Here is a 17,591-nt window from a genome sequence, read left to right on the forward strand (position 1 = left end):
GTGTAAGTATGTGTGATATCACTACATACATAAATATACAAATATATTTTTTCCAAATACCCAAGGAGCCTTGCAGTGGTGGAAATTCTTTTAACGAATGAGCTATCAAGCCATTAAAAAACGTGGAGGAAACTTAAATGCATGTCTTCAAGAGAAAGAAGCCAATCTGAAAAATCTACTTATTATAGGACTCCAATCATATGACATTCTATAAAAGGCAAAACTATGTAGACAGTAAAAATGTTCAGTAGTCCACAGAGGTTTGGGGGAGGGAGGGATGAACAGGTGGAACACAGAGGATTTTTAGGGAAGTGAAACTACTCAGTATTTTACTATAGCAGTGGACACACATTATCATACATTTGTCCAAATCCAAAGAATGTACAACATCAGTAGTGAACCCTAACGTGAACCATGGACTCTAACTGATATGTGTCACTGTGGGCTCTTTGATGATAGCACTCTGGTAGGAGGATGTTGCTAGTGGAGAGGCTTTGTGGCAGGGGAGGGACTGGGTAGGTGGAGGAGGTAGGTGGGAAATCTCTATACCTTTCACTCAATTTTACTGTTAACGTCTTTTAAAAAAGAATTTGCTGTTAACTTCTTTTATAATTTTTTTTTTTTTTTGCTGTTAACTTCTTTCACACAAAAAAAATTATTTAAAAATTTTTTTCTTAATAATGGCTTGATTACTCTGATATTGAAAGCAGGTCAAGTGTTATACCAGCTAGCACTTACAAAGCATTTTACACATATTACCTCCTTAATCCTAGGGAAATAAGTATTACTATATTCGTTTTATACTTGAATACATTGAGGCTACAAATTTTAAGTCATGCATTTAAACATCAGTTTCTAAAACAAGGCTAGGTGGTTTGTTAGTTACTCTACTGAGGTATTTTCACTTTTTCCTACTGTCTGACTTCAACATGCCTCCTGTTTTTTTAAATTCCAAATCTTCCTAGTTCATTATTTCCACACAACTTTTGGGAAACCAAAAAACGAGGGGAAAGACCTCGGAGACTACGAAACCCAGAATGCCCCGCGGCGGCGGTCAGCCAAGCAACGCGGCAGCTGTCCATGGGCACGCTGGGAATGGTAGTTTCCTCCCCTGCCCCTCTGACCTCACCCTCGAACATCCAGATTCGGGCTTGGTTCCTGCTTTTTTTCAGGAATATCTGTGCACAAATTTTTTGAAGCAATATCTGTGTAAGTATGTGTGATATCACTGGATAAATCCACCGAGTCCCGGAGACGGACCCAGACCCTGCGTGCCTGAGGGGCAAGCCAGCGTTACCCACCTTACCGGCAACTCCAAGAAGCCGCACGGCACCCACAGCTCCAAAGAGGACGCGCAGCCTGGTTACCACGGAAACGACGCCGCATTTGTCACGGCGCGTGAGGAAGGCCAAAGGTCAGCCCAGCGGGTTCCGCTTCCGGTTCCGGCACCCGGTTTGTTGTTGGAAAGCTTTGTGGTCTTGGCGAGCCCTGTTGGGTGATCTCTGGGGTCTGGTGAGGGCAGGGAATCTCCCGAAGCCAGCTGCTGCAGAAATGGCGGCCTCCACCGCAGCCGGGAAACAGCGCATTCCCAAAGTGGCCAAGGTAGGCGATAGCGAGGGGCTTTGTGTGAGAGGGTCCGGGAAAGGGGCTTCCCCCACCCGCAGCCCGGGTAGTGCCCGGGTCTAGAGGCTATTGTCTGGGGGACAGGCCCTCTCTGGGAGCGTCCGTAGGGGAAACTAGGGGTCTTGCTCCCTAGAGCACGACTTGCACTGATTGGCATAGCCCTCGTTCTGGAAGTAATTCTTGCAGGGCAAGGTGGAGTCGTTCAGCAAATATTTGTCGAGCCAGGCACAGTGTTAGGTGCTGGAATTCCACCCTAAACGGGCAATTGGCACTGCTCAAAACACGAGTAAATGTGAGGTGGCAGTCTTGCTAAATGTTACTCAAGCAAAAGGGTTGTGTAGGGCGGTGTACAGAGTAAACTTGGCTGAGGACTTGAAGGCTGTGTGAGAATTAGCCCAACTGATATTGGAGGGAATGAGAGTAGATAACAGGAGTTGGTTAGTGACCCAATTTAAATAAGTTAATTGTAGATTTATTATCTGGTATTTTCAAGGATGGCTGATACTAGTTCTTAATATATGGCAGGCTTTGTCCTAAACCCCTACAGATACTCTTTCTCCTATTTGTTTTTCCAACCCATAGGGCTTTCTTAAGCTTGACCTTCAGATATCAGTCTAGATGGATTTCAGAGATACTGCATATAAAGCACTTGTGTTCATTAAATACAAATCATCATCATCATCGTCATCATTGCTCCATGCATGACATTAAATATTAATTTTTATTAAATATTTCTTACTCAATTTTTTTTGAGGTACTAGGAATTGAATGTAGGGCCTTGCACATGCTAGGCAAGTGTTTTGCCACTGAGCCACATCATCAGCCATTTTTATTTTGAGACAGAATCTTGCTTACTTGCCCAGGCTGGTGACGAATTTGAGATCTCCTGCCCACTGTGCCTGGCTAATTCTGCAAACTTTTATTGTCATCACTGGTTCAGCAGAAATAGAATGCCAGCTATATTAAAATTTATAGCCACATTTAAATGTAATTTAAACATTTTTCATACCCACATTTAAAATGCAAAATACAGATGACTTTAATAATTTATTTTATTTAATCCAGTGAATTCAAAGTGTTCATCATGTAATTAGTATAAAAATGTTTAGTAAGGGCTGGGGTTGTGGCTCAGCGGTAGAGTGCTCGCCTAGCACATGCAAGGCCCTGGTTTCGATTCTCAGCACCACATAAAAATAAGTAAACCAAAATAAAGATATTGTGTCCAACTACAACTAAAAAATAAATTTAAAAAAATGTTTAGTAAGGTCATTCATTCTTTTTTTAATACTAAGCCTTAAAAACTAGTGTTTTACACTTACAGGCCAACTCAGCATAGACTCACTATATGTTACTCATAGCCACTGTGTTGGACAACACAGTTCTAAGACCTCAGGAAGCTTGGAGTCTAATGATGTTCAGGAAGTTTAAGTTGACTTAAAATGCTGTGAAAAACCAAACCAAATAATAACAAGGTCATTAAAATAAGTTTAAGAATTCTGTAAATGGGCTGGGCATGGTGGTGCACGTGTTTAATCCCAGTGGCTTGGGAGGCTGAGGCAGGAGAATGGCGAGTTCAAAGCCAGCCTCAGGAAAAATAAGGTGCTAAACAACTCAGTGAGATCCTGTCTCTAAATAAAATATAAAATAGGGCTAGGGATGTGGCTCAGTGGTTGGATGTCCCTGAGTTCAATACCTGGTACCAAAAGAAAAAAAAAAAAGAATTCTGTAAATGGAAGTCATAATGCTAGGTAAGAAACTGTACAACTCTTGATAAAGAAATACCTCTGATGAGAATGTTACCTAGTCTCACAGTTTATTATATAGTCATCTAAAAGGGAAAACTTGCAATTATTTTTGCCACCTTTTTCTCTTGAGACTTTTACCTATTTGTTTGTAGTAGGTGTAATTCCAGATCAAAATTTTTTTCCTATTCAGTCTCATGGAGAAATGTGAACATGGCATACCAAGAGGGCATCTTGTAGTCATACTTAGGAAGTTCATATCCTAAAAACTTTGTGCTTGTTTCTTATACCCTGTGTAAAGAATATCTACCAAAAATAGACATGTCTTCTTTCTTAAAAGGTAAAAAATAAAGCCCCAGCTGAAGTTCAAATAACTGCTGAACAACTTTTACGAGAGGCTAAAGAAAGAGAACTTGAGCTTCTTCCACCTCCACCTCAACAGAAGATCACAGATGAAGAAGAATTAAATGATTACAAACTAAGGAAAAGAAAGGTCAGTTCATCCACCAAATGTTAAGAGTTTATAGGTTGGTTTGGAAAGATCCTTATTGCTTTGAATATATAAAAATGTAATGAAGTATTTCTGTTTCTAGCCACATGAATATATATTTTTTGGTTATCAAATAACTGTGTTCTATAGAAATATATATATATGTGTATATATATATATATATATATATATATATACACACACACACACACACACACACACACACACAAACAAAATGTGCCATGAATTGTCTGTTTAAAAGAAATTAAATTCACTAGAGACATAATTTTTAGTGGTGAACCAAAGATGGGTGGAAGTTTAACAGGCAGAACAACTGGCACATGGAAGAGAGGTCTGCTTGGCAAGGCTCATTGTGTACTTCTGTCTGTATCACCTGTTGTGGTTAAGGGTTAGGACCTGGGGAAGAACCACAAGAAGGCTTTGGCATCTGGTTTGACCTCCTCACTCTAGAATGTTGGGTTACTTTAACCCACTAATCCTGCTGTGTCCACTTATTTGTTATTCACAATGAGTTGCATAGGAAATTCTGAGAATTACTGAGAGAACTTAAAGGTAATATTTGAAAACATTTTCTTATGAGGAGCAACAATAGAGCTATTAAAGTATCAGTTGTCATGGACTAACTTTTTATATCTACAGTTTTCTCAAAGAAACGTGATTATAAACTTCTTTATTGAATTTCTTATTTCTCAAAGACTCCAGCATGTAACTTCTCTTAAATAAGAATAAAATGAACAACAGTTTCAGAAGAAGGCTTAGAATAGGCAAAAGTAATCCTATTTTAAGTCGGTTTCCCTTTATTGACCCTCTTTGCCTTCTTCCAGACTTTTGAAGATAACATAAGAAAAAACAGGACAGTGATTAGTAACTGGATAAAATACGCACAATGGGAAGAAAGTCTAAAGGAGATTCAAAGGTAAAGTTGCTAAGATTATCATTGTGTATATAAAGATGCCATAAAGTAAAGATATAAAAATGTAGAAAATATTGTTCTTGAGAGTATAATTTTGTAGGTAAAGATGTCATAAGTTGACAGGTAAAAAAGAACAGAAAAATTTAAAGCACAAATAAAAGAGTATGCCTCTGGTATTTGTTCCATGGAACCCAAGGGTTCCCTTGAAGGGCCTCAGGGTTGCTTCATGGATAATCCTGAGGGTTGTGGCAAGAGGAGGTACGTCTTGCCACCAGCACACACTGCAGATACGGAAACCTAGAGTCTGCCTCTAGATTCACCTGCTTTATATGTTATTGAGATTTTTTTAAAGATAAAAGTGGTCTGCCAAAAAACAGTGACCAACAAGATAAAAATTGAATCCTGATCCTTGGTGTTATGTAGCTTTTCTGTATTCTCCCCTCGCTCCCTTTTGCCTATTGTGCCTGTGTACTTGCCACTTCCTCAGTACATTATTTCTCCATGTCATGTCACTTGGCTTTCTCTCTACCTGTTAGAAGTACTCTTCCCCACAACCTTAGGCTCCAGATACATTGGAACTCTCTTCAAATTCAGAATTCTAGGCTAGATGATGTCCACCACACATCATCATTTCTTTCTCCCTCTTTCCTGTGCAGATCTTGACGATAATGTTTATCATATTGTACTGTAGTTACAAGCTAGTCTATCCTTCTGTAAGACTTTATAAGATATATTTGCTATGTCTTCATCATTTTATGACCAGAACCTGGCTCATGGTAGACACTCAATGAAATTCAGACAGTTTGAAATAATTACTACATATGTTACATGCACTTTTTTTTTTGATACCCTTTAAATCTTGCTTCTTAAGGGCACGATCCATATACGAGCGTGCTTTAGATGTAGACTATCGAAATATTACACTCTGGCTGAAATATGCAGAAATGGAAATGAAGAATCGCCAAGTTAATCATGCCCGAAATATCTGGGACCGTGCCATCACAACTCTGCCACGAGTCAACCAGTTCTGGTAAGTTTCTGATCTAATAGAATAGCCTTTTGTAAACGAGAAAAGTTCCCCAATTTTGTGTGTTTCCTTTATTTATATAGTTATAACGTTGTACATAATTAAATTTGCATCCTGTTTTTAAGGTCTTATGAGTGCTTTTTAATGATCTATTGTCATAAGCCTAATGATAAGTAGTTTTGTAATCAAGACTAAAACTTTGATTACGATAATGTTTCATGCATTAGAAACTTCTTGTTGGAGTAGGCACTCTTTAAAAAAAAAAAAAATACTTTTCCCACTAAGGTTCATCCTTTTTCAGGTTTATATTTCAGTGGAAAACATGTTTGATTTAACCATGAGGAAAGATAAAATTTAAATCTTTCCATTAATAAAAGAATAGCTAAAAATTGTCCAGGCTCATTTTTTCCCTAAGTCATTCTCATGACAGATATTTTTGGGTGATCTTATTAAAGGTACAAGTACACATACATGGAGGAGATGTTGGGGAACATTGCTGGTGCCCGCCAGGTGTTTGAGCGCTGGATGGAATGGCAGCCTGAGGAGCAAGCTTGGCACTCCTATATCAACTTTGAGCTAAGATACAAAGAGGTGGAACGGGCCCGCACAATTTATGAACGATATATCCTTTGAATGAGATATGAGTGGTACTGTTATTGTCCTGGGAGCTACTCCTCCCATAGAGCTGTTATGGGCAGGACATAGAGCAATTAATGTTACACCAGAAGTCAGAAATGAATTTTCATGAGCTTCACATTTATTTTGTAGGGGTAGATTGGTCATACTGAAAATTTGTGATCTGGGTAGTTGAGTCCTTTCCAGTAAGGCTTTAGGTTTATTTCTGTTTTAGTAATGTTTTGATTCCTTGTAGAAAATGATAAAACTAAGGCCTTGCTGCTATAGCCAGTCCTGTTTTTGTTTTTTTGAGGTTTGTGTTGGACATTAGCACTGTTACTGCAGTTCATCCAGAAGTTTACTGTTTACCAGCTGTGTGATGCTGTCACTTCTTGTTGAGCTAGGCAGTTTTCTGCAAAATTTAACTCCTTTGAACCTGATGCCCTCTTCTTTAAAACCAGAATAAAAATATCTGTGGTGTGTGCTGGGGTGTAGCTTAGTGATGGAGTACTTGCCTAATAGGCGCAAGGTCCTAAGGTGATTCCCATCACAACAACAACAAAAAAACTTTGTTGGTTTGAAGATTAGTCAATAACTTGAAAGCGCTCTTAGAAACAGAAGCACAGTGATCCTCACTACTCACAGATCCCATAGTTGGAAGTTTACATTCTTGCTGAAATTTATTTGTAATTGCTGAATCAGCAATTGCAGTACTTTATAATCATTTTTGGACATGTGCACAGCAGTGAAAAATTTGATTTGCTTGCTGTGCATATTTCCAGCCTGGGTCCAACAAAGCAGTACTCTGCCTCCATGTTTCAGCCGCAAATAGTGATGCCCAGGTGGTGAAGAGAGGAGAGGCCAGTGCTATGCCTCTCAAGGAGCTCTAGCTCTGGGGACATTGAGATGGGACTTAATACTCAATTCTGACCCCTTTAGTGGGCAATCTCAGGTCAGTCACTTAACACTTTGGGACCATATCTTCTCTTGTACAATAAAGAAAACAACCTTCCAAGATGAGTTATTTTTAGAATATCAGGTTATAATGTATACAAGATGTGTGTGTATACACAGTTTCCCTAGGAGTAATGGCTTGGTATTCAGTGTTTGCAGTGACTTTATAGAACAATACCTATTGTAAATAAAAAGAATCAGCTTTATCATGCAATGTTAAGGTCTTCTGTCTCTATTTGTTTTAACATTAGTTTCATAAAAGCTTTCATAGCACTTGTTGTGTGCCATACATTATTCTAAACACTTTAAAAATAATATCAATCCCTCTTGACAGCTCTACAATGCAGGAACTACTCCCATTCTGCACTTGAGAAAACAGGCATGACTGAGTAAGTGGCATGACCGAGATCTCACAAGTATTGATGGAAGTGGGATTTGAACCTAGCAGAGCAGCTTCAGAACTGACATTCTTAAAGTCTTTACCATATTTGAATGTATTACTATTTTGGAAATTAATTCTCTCTTCAGGGAAGATAGATTAAAAATAGGTTCTGTTAGGAAATAAAATGATAATTCAAAACTTTCTCTTTTGGCAGTTTTCTTCATGTGGTGTGGTTATTCCCCCCTCCCCTTAATCACATGTTCAAGTATTAAAGTTATTGAGCTTATAATAATATAGATACCATTTATTGACTATATTATTTATTTTTGTTAATAATACATTGCATCTTTTTTTAAATTTTTAATTGATTTTATTTTTTTACATGAGAGTGGAATGCATTATAATCTTATCACACATATACAGCACAATTTTTCATATCTCTGTATATAAAGTGTGTTCACACTAATTCATGTCTTCATACATGTACTTTGGATAATGATGTCTATCACATTCCACCATCATTGCTTACTCCCTACCCTCTCCTTTCCCCTCCCACCCTTCTGCCCTATCTAGAGTTCATCTATTCTCGTTTAGGAGAGGTGCTCCCCTTTCCTATCCCATTATGGGTCAGTCACCTTATATCAGAGAAAACATTTGGCATTTGTTTTTTTGGGCTTGGCTAACTTCACTTAGCATTATTTTCCCCAGTGCATTTACCTGCAAATGCCATGATTTTATTCTCTTTTATTGCTGAGTAAAATTCCATTGTGTATATATGCCACATTTTTGTAATCCATTCATCTACTGAGGGGCGTCTAGGTTGGTTCTACAGTTTAACTATTGTGAAATGTGCTGCTATAACATTGATATGGCTGTGTCCCTGTAGTATGCTGTTTTTAAGTCCTTTGGGTATAGACTGAGGAGTGGGATAGCTGGGTCAAATGGTGGTCCCATTCCCAATTTTCCAAGGAATTTCCATACTGCTTTCCATATTGGCTGCACCAATTTGTAGTCCCACCAGCAGTGTATGAGTGTGCCTTTTTTTCACACATCCTCGCCAATACTTATTGTTGTTTGTCTTCATAACAGCTGCCATTCTGACTAGAGTGAGATAATATCTTAGAGTAGTTTGATTTGCATTTCTCTAATTGCTAGAGGTGATGAACATTTTTTCAAATGTTGTTAATCTTTGTATATCCTCTTCTGAGAAGTGTCTGTTCATGTCCTTGGCCCATTTATTGATTGGGTTATTTGTTTTGTTTTTTTGATGCTTAGCTTTTTGAGTTCTTTATATACCTTAAAGATTAGTGCTCTATCTGATGTGTGAAGGGTTAAAAATTTGCTTCTAAGATGTAGGTTCTCTATTCACCTCACAGATTGTTTCTTTTGCTGAGAAGAAGCTTTTTAGTTTGAGGCCATCCCATTTATTGATTCTTGGTTTTGATTCTTATGCTATAGGAGTCTTATTAAGGAAGTTGGGGCCAAATCTGATAGGATGGAGATTAGGGCCTATTTTTTCTTCTATTAGACGCAGAGTCTCTGGTTTAATTCCTAGGTCCTTGATCCACCTTGAGTTGAGTTTTGTGCGTGGTGAGAGATAGGGGTTTAATTTCATTTTGTTGTATATGGATTTCCAGTTTTCCCAGCACCATTTGTAGAAGAGGCTATCTTTTGTCCAATGCATGTTTTTGGCACCTTTGTCTAATATATAATTGTAATTTTGTGGGTTACTCTCTGTGTCCTCTATTTTGTACCATTGGTTTACCAGTCTGTTTTGGTGCCAATACCATGCTTTTTCTGTTACTATTACTCTGTAGTATAGTTTAAGGTCTGGTATAGTGATGCCACCTGCTTCACTCTTCCTGCTAAGGATTGCTTTAGCTATTCTGGGTCTCTTATTTTCCCAATGAATTTCAATGATTTTTTTTTTATTTTTCCCGATGATTTCTTTTTCTATTTATATGAGGAATGCCATTGGGATTTTGATTGGAATTGCATTAAATCTATGTAGTGTTTTGGGTTGGTCATTTTGATAATATTAATTCTGTCTATCCAAGAGCAAGATAGATCTTTCTATCTTCTAAGTTCTTCTTTGATTTCTTTCTTTAGGGTTCTGTAGTTTTCATTGTATAGATCTCTCACCTCTTCCGTTAAGTTGATTCCCAAGTTGTTTTTTTTTTCTTTTTTGAGGCTATTGTAAATGAGGTAGTTTTCCTCGTTTCCCTTTCTGAGGATTTGTCACTGTTATACAGAAATGCCTTTGATTTATGGGTATTGATTTTATATCCTGCTACTTTACTGAATTCATTTACTAGTTCTAGAAACTTTCTGGTGGAGCTTTTTGGGTCTTCTAGAATCATATCTTCAGCAAATAGTGCTAATTTAAGTTCTTCCTTTCCTGTACATATCCCTTTAATTTCTTTCATCTACTTGCTCTGGCCAGTATTTCAAGAACTATGTTAAATAGAAGTGATGAACGAGGGCATCCCTGTCTTGTTCCAGTTTTTAGAGGGAATGTCTTCAGTTTGTCTCCATTTAGAATGATATTGGTCTGGGGCTTAGCGTAGATAGCCTTTACAATGTTGAGATATGTTCCTGTTATCCCTAAATTTCTAGTGTTTTGAACATGAAGAGGTGCTGTATTTTGTCAAATGCTTTATCTGCATCTATTTAGATGATCATATGAGTCTTTATCTTTAAGTCTATTGATGTGATGAATTACATTTATTGATTTCCTTATGTTGAACAACCTTGCATCCCTGGGATGAATCTTAACTTGATCATGGTCCATGATTTTTTTTTTTTTTTTTTGAGAGAGAGAGAGAATTTTTTAATATTTATTTTTAAGTTTTTGGTGGACACAACATCTTTATTTTATTTTTATGTGGTGCTGAGGATCAAACCCAGTGCCACGCACATATCAGGCAAGCGTGTACTGCTTGAGCCACATCCCCAGCCCCCACGATCTTTTTGATATGTTTTTGTATTCGATTTGCCAGAATTTTATTGAGAATTTTTGCATCTATGTTCATTAGAGATATGGGTCTAAAGTTTTCTTGTTTTGATGTGTCTTTGCCTGTTTTTGGAATCAGGGTGATATTGGCCTCATAGAATGAGTTTGGAAGTGCTGCCTCTTTTTCTATTTCCTGGAAAAAAATTGAAGAGTATTGATATTAGTTCTTCTTTAAAGGGCTTGTAGAACTAGGCTGTGTATCCATCAGACCTGGACTTTTCTTGGTTGGTAGGCATCTGATGGCGTCTTCCATTTCATCACTTGATATTGCTCTGTTTAAATTGTGTATATCTTCCTGAATCAATCTGGACAAATCTTATGACTTAAGAAATTTATCGATGCCTTCAATATCTTTTATTTTATTGGAGTACAAGTTTTCAAAATAATTTCTAATTATCCTCTGTATTTCTGTAGTGTCTAATATGATATTACCTTTTTCATCATGTATGCTGGTAATTTGAGTTTTCTCCTTTTCTTCGTTAGCATAGCCAAAGGTCTGTCAATTTTATTTATTTTTTTCAAAGAACCAACTTTTAGTTTTGTCAATTTTTTCATTTGTTTCTTTTGTTTTGATTTCATTGATTTCAGCTCTAATTTAATTATTTCTTGCCTTCGACTGTTTTTACTGTTTATTCTTCTTTTTCTAGGCCTTTGATATGTAATGTGAGGTCATTTATTTGTTGACTTTTTCTTCCTTTAAGTAATAAACTCAATGCAATGAACTTTCCTCTTAGAACTGTTTTCATAGTGTCCCAGAGATTTTGATATGTTGTGTCTATGTTCTCATTAACCTCTAAGAATTTTTTAATCTCCTTTTTGATGTCTTCTGCAACCCATTGTTCATTCAGTAGCATATTGTTTAGTCTCCAGGTGATGGAGTAATTTTTATTTTTTATTTTGTCATTGATTTCCAATTTCATTTGTTTAGTCTCCAGGTGATGGAGTAATTTTTATTTTGTCATTGATTTCCAGTTTCATTCCTGTGTTCTGATAAAATGCATGGTAGTATCTCTACTTTTTTGTATTTGCTAAGAGTTGTTTCGTAGCATGTTATGTGGTATATTTTAGAGAATGATCCATGTGCTGCTGAGAAGAAAGTGTACCTGCTTTATGCTGGTTGAAATATTCTATATATGTCAGTTAATTCTAAGTTATTGATTGTATTATCGAGTTCTATAGTTTCTTTATTCAACTTATGTTGGAAGATCTATTCAGTGGTGAAAGAGGTATGTTAAAGTCACCCAAGATTATTGTGTTGTGGTCAGTTTGACTCTTGAACTTGAGAAGAGTTTGTTTGATGAACATAGTTGCACCATTGTTTGGGGCATATATATTTATGATTGTTATGTCTTGTTGATGTATGGTTGGTTCCCTTTATCCCTTTTGATTAACTTTGGCTTGAAGTCTACTTTATTTGATATGAGGATGGAAACCCCCGCTTGCTTCCGCAGTCCATGTGAGTGGTATAATTTTTTTCAACCTTTCACCTTCAGTCTGTGTATGTCTTTTCCTATCAGATGAGTCTCCTGGAGGCAGCATGTTGTTGGGTATTTTTTTTTTCTTATCCAATCTGCTAGCCTATGTCTTTTGATTGGTGATTTTAAGCCATTAGCATTCAGGGTTATTATTGATACATGGTTTGTATTCCCAGCCATAATTGTTTACTTTTGTTATTTAACTTGACTTGATTTTCTTCTTTGATTAGTTTTTTCTTTAGGGTATTACCTCCCTCTGCTGATTTTCATTGTTTTTCGTTTCCTCTTCATGGAGTATTTTGCCAAGGATGTTTTGTAGTGCCGGTTTTCTAGCTATAAATTCTTTTAACTTTTGTTTATCATGGAAGGTTTTTATTTCATATTCAATTCTAAAGCCTAATTTTGCCTGATACAAGATTCTTGGTTGGCACTCATTTTCTTTCAGAGCTTGATATATGTTGTCCCAGGGTCTTCTAGCTTTCAGAGTCTGTGTTGAAAAATCTGCCGTTATCCTAATTAGTTTCCCCCTATATGTAATCTGATTCCTTTCTCTTGTGGCTTTTAAAATTCTCTCCTGATTTTCTGTGTTGGGCATTTTCATTATAATGTTCCTTGGTGTGGATCTGTTTTAATTTTGTACATTCAGCGTCCTGTAGGCCTCTTGAATTTGGATTTCTAATTCATTCTTCATGTTTGGAAAGTTTTCTGATATTATTTCATTGAATAGATTGCTCATTCCTTTGGTTTGGAACTCTATGCCTTCCTCTATCCCAATAACTCTTAAATTTGGTCTTCTTACGCTATCTCATATTTCTTGACCTCAGGATGGTAGAGGTAACCAGGGTGGGAAGTCTGGTCCTGGTGCAGGTCACCTAGAAGCGGGGAGTGGCACCCGCCAGTCCCTTCAGGAAGACTGCACCTCACGGGTCTCTTTTTGGGACCACTCATATGACCTGAGCACCTGGTGCTATCTCCCTATCTTGCCTGGAGATTTCCTAGTTCCTGGTTTCTTCATTAGGCTCCAAACTTTAACCCCGTCTCCCTCCCCACTAGCAGTTCCCAATTGAGGAACCTCTCACACCATGGCTCCCGTGGGTAGCACCATGGTCACACTGCACACCTGTGTTTGGCAGCTACTATGTTGGATTACCGCTGCTGGGGAGTGGGGAGGTTGGAAAGCTGTTACCTGGCCACTGGAGATCTGATCTGGGAGCTGCCCCCACCTAACATGGCGAGAATTTTGAAGTAAGATGGAGGCAGTCTGCTTTCAGCGCTGGGGTGTCTGGTAAGGTGGGGGGAAGTCAGATAATGGCGTTGTGCTATGGGTAGGTAGCAGCTTAGTGACCTGTGTGGGAGCTGAGCGAAGTCTTGGTGATTTGCAGATGTGTTGATAGGTGATTCTGCTAAGGCGCTCCTGAGCCTTGCGTGGGCTAGAACTTTGGTCTTGAACTTCGGGTTTTGGGTCCTGCTCGAATGCCAGGCGTCCTATTCCAACGCTGAGGCCTGGAGCCCTTTGTGGGGTCACAGTGCTGGTGATTTCTATGGAGAGCAGCTGTATTGGGGTCCTCTAACACTCTCAGAGATGCAGTATTCCGAATAGGTGAGATCTAGATTACAGAGCAACACAGAATGCTTACTTCTCTGACCCACCATCTTGAAAACCCTTATTTTTTTAATTTATTATTGCAATACTAAAGATAGAACCCAGAACCCCTTACATGCTAGGCAAGTACTCTACCACTAAGTTATACCCTCAGCCCTTGACTCTGTTCTTTTAGCCAGAAACTGGTAAGGGATTTATATATTTTTTTGTCATTTAAAACTGACAGTAACCTATTGTGGTTGGCATTAGTTTTCCATATATACAGAAGAAAAAGCTGAAACAAATGAAATTACTTGTCTGCAATTACATGATTAGTAACCAGCATTGAGATTTCTCTTTGGCTTCAAACCTCTATTTATACCCACTACTACAATAGTGAATAAACACTGAGGGCACATAGAGGCAAATACCCTTGTGAAGGCCAGGGATGAGTTTTATTGCACCTTTGTATGTTTGTTATCAACCTTAGAGGGTAGTTTGAATTATTGGGGTGTTAAGGTTTGTTATGGTTTATTATGGTTTTGGTATTTATGTGATTTTTTTTTAAAAAAGCCATGTTATCTTTCCTGGTATTTCCTTAATTTCCCTGTACTTGTCCTTGTACACCCTGATGTGAAGAACTGGATCAAGTATGCCCGCTTTGAAGAAAAACATGCTTATTTTGCCCATGCACGGAAAGTGTATGAGAGAGCTGTTGAATTCTTTGGAGATGAACATATGGATGAACATCTTTATGTCGCCTTTGCCAAATTTGAGGAAAATCAGAAAGAAGTAAGTATACTTCAGTAACTTGATTGCACTGTGAAACATCTTAGAAAAGGTTACATCTTGTGTACAATGAGGTCATTTCCATTTTTTTCTTACTCATCTTTGGAGAAAATGTTTTGCAAAGACAAAAATAATTTCATATAGAAAATAACATATATATATGACTGAGCTGCAGATTGGGAATTGAGTGATTATAGATTTCACTATAATTGTCTTAATTTTGTTTTATTTGTTTGAAAGTTAAGCTTTTAAATCTTAATGTCTATAAACTGTAGAGTTCTTTGGCAGCGTCATTAAAGGAAGGTAAAAAACCTGGACAGCAAAAAGCCAAAAGCTCATAGAACAGAGAACAGAATTCAGAATGAAACAGATATTGCCCCACAAAATAAGTTCTTCTCTTTCTTAGTTATACAAAAGAATTTCTGACAGTACCTCCAATAATGTAGATTTGACAGAGTTAGGCTGAGACTTTGTACAAATGCTGGAGAGTCCAGGTTCTATTGTAAAAGGGAAGGATAGAAGGGCTTGAAGTGGGTGATGGAATATGATTTATATTTTAAGGAAAACTTCTGGCTAATTTATAGAGAATATATTGCAGAGGAGGGGGGGATTAGCAAAAGTAGAATGAGGTGAGACTTATGGGGAGACTTTTGAAATGATCCAGGTTAGAAATGGAGATAGGTCAGCAACAGGGAGAGAAGAAAAGGACTGTGTTGAAGAGGTAGAAATGGCAGGGCCTGTTGAAGAAATGAATGTGGAAAATGAGAAAAGAAAAGGAACAAAGAGGAGATTTTGATGTGAGCTAGCATGTGACTATAGTGTTGCCTACTAAGATTGGGAAGACTGGGAAAGAACCAACGTGGGAGTGGGAGAAAGAAGTTCAGTTTGGGTCCTGGTTAGTTTGAGATTTGCAATAATCCTCCAACTTAAAGTTGGCTAGCCAGCATTAAATGTGAAGCTCAAAGAAGAGCTTCTGACACAAATACTTTCAACCAAAGAGAGAAGAAAAGGTTTATTTTGGACATTTTGATACCTTAAAATCTTATAGTTTATACCACAATTACTCTTTTTTCACGACTAGAATGAGAATGTGTAATGGAAGGTAGTCATCCTATCTGCTTTTAGTTTGAAAGGGTACGAGTCATCTATAAGTATGCCCTGGATAGAATTCCAAAACACGAGGCCCAAGAACTCTTTAAAAATTATACCATCTTTGAGAAGAAGTTTGGCGACAGGAGGGGTATTGAAGACATCATCGTGAGCAAACGGAGATTCCAGTATGAAGAAGAAGTGAAGGTGGGTGCTGGTGTGGGTGGTTAATTCTGAAGTGCTCATCAGTACTAGCTGCTCTGGCATAAAGAATGGCTAGTTAGGACTATCAATGGTAACTCTTTTTAATGAGATCTGTGATCTGCTGGCACATTTCAGACAAGTTAGACTATAGAGGCTGATAGGAAAAGGCAGGCAAACCATATTGAATTTGCTCTACCATTCACAAGTGGAAAGTCATCTATTGGTTGCTGATTGTGTATGTGGAACTTGAAAAGAAATGTAGAAACCAGTTGAGCTCATTTTTGGAAGAAAACGGAAGAGTTGTAGGTATCTAAAATCCTGTTTTGCACATTATTGCCCTTTAGCTTTAACTGCCTGGACAAAAGATGTATCGTAGATATAATTCTATTCTCATCTCTTTGTGTACTGTGTTGATTTCAATTAAAAATAATAGCATTTTCCTTCACTGTTATGCTATGTATTTAAAATTATTTTTGCTTATATTAAAATCTCTCCAAGCAAAGGAGTAATTCTGTTGTTAAGTACTGTGGTAGGTCAGCAAGGTATTTTCAAGAAAAATTAGTACTATTCTCTGAAAATGCAGGGTTCATAATTGTATGATAAAAATCCATTGTAATTTTATTATAAATCCAGTGATATGTAGTCATATGTATGTGCACCTTAATAAGGATGATATCTCATTATTGAGTAGTTATCTCTTAGTGATGACTCTGGAGGAAAGGGCCACACCTAGCCAGTAACCTCTCCTTTGGTTTCCTTTTATTTTTTTATTTACACATTTTCAGAAACGGTGTTTTTTAAATTAGATAACAGGTAAAATCTAACAGAAAAGGTGCTAATCTATAAAGAGTCATTCTGTGCCTCCTTTCAGCTCACATAGTATAGCTTTGGTTTTGTCTTTATTGATAAAGCAGCTTATCTTTCTAGGCTAATCCACACAATTATGATGCATGGTTTGATTACTTGCGGTTGGTGGAAAGTGATGCAGAAGCTGAAACTGTGCGTGAGGTCTATGAGAGAGCCATTGCCAATGTCCCACCCATTCAGGAGAAGAGGCACTGGAAGCGCTACATATATCTTTGGATCAACTATGCACTCTATGAAGAATTAGAGGCAAAGGTAAAAATATTGAATTTTATGTCAGCTGTTAATGATTTCCTTGGTTGAGTGTGTACTCATAGCTTGTCTGTTATGGGTAGTGGATGATAGTTATAATCCTTGAAACAGAGAAGTTTAATTTTAAATTCTTACAGGCTTCTGTTCAGCCATAAAATTATATATTCTCTCTGCAACATTTTAAATTCTCTATACCTGTTGTGGGAAAAGTTTAGGTAGTGTGTGTCTCTGTGTGTGTGTGTTGTCTTTCTTTGAAGCATTAGGAATTGAACTCGGGGCCTTACACATGCTAGGCAAATGCTAAACCACGGTTTGTTTTTAAAACCTGAAAATAAGATAACGTTTGGAACTTGAAAGGGAATAAAGAACACAGCCCTCAGGTTAATTATATATATTAATTTTATATAGTTTCCTATAATTTATGTTTTTTTTTCATAAATATAGCTCACAGTCATAGCTAGATTATACGATTTTATTTGAGGTTAAAATTAAATGACATTACAGAAATTGGTCATGTATGTGAGTTAACAGGTAAAGATTAACCTGTTATTGATCT

The 17,591-nt window shown here is 37.4% G+C and overlaps 1 protein-coding gene across 1 annotated transcript in view; it reads left to right on the forward strand.

The window, feature by feature from the left end:
- Positions 1-1,449: 1,449 nt before the first annotated feature.
- The window catches only part of Crnkl1 (crooked neck pre-mRNA splicing factor 1), a 28,143-nt gene continuing 12,001 nt past the window's right edge, over positions 1,450-17,591 (forward strand). The window contains exons 1-8 of the mRNA XM_076851462.2: positions 1,450-1,602; positions 3,706-3,858; positions 4,701-4,792; positions 5,661-5,819; positions 6,272-6,438; positions 14,451-14,629; positions 15,752-15,922; positions 16,847-17,038. Coding sequence (XP_076707577.2) covers positions 1,552-1,602; positions 3,706-3,858; positions 4,701-4,792; positions 5,661-5,819; positions 6,272-6,438; positions 14,451-14,629; positions 15,752-15,922; positions 16,847-17,038 — 1,164 coding nt within the window. The 5' untranslated portion in view covers positions 1,450-1,551. The remainder of the gene's footprint in view (positions 1,603-3,705; positions 3,859-4,700; positions 4,793-5,660; positions 5,820-6,271; positions 6,439-14,450; positions 14,630-15,751; positions 15,923-16,846; positions 17,039-17,591) is intronic.

This window comes from Callospermophilus lateralis, chromosome 3, assembly GCF_048772815.1.
Source record: "Callospermophilus lateralis isolate mCalLat2 chromosome 3, mCalLat2.hap1, whole genome shotgun sequence".
In the NCBI taxonomy this organism is placed as follows: domain Eukaryota; kingdom Metazoa; phylum Chordata; class Mammalia; order Rodentia; family Sciuridae; genus Callospermophilus; species Callospermophilus lateralis.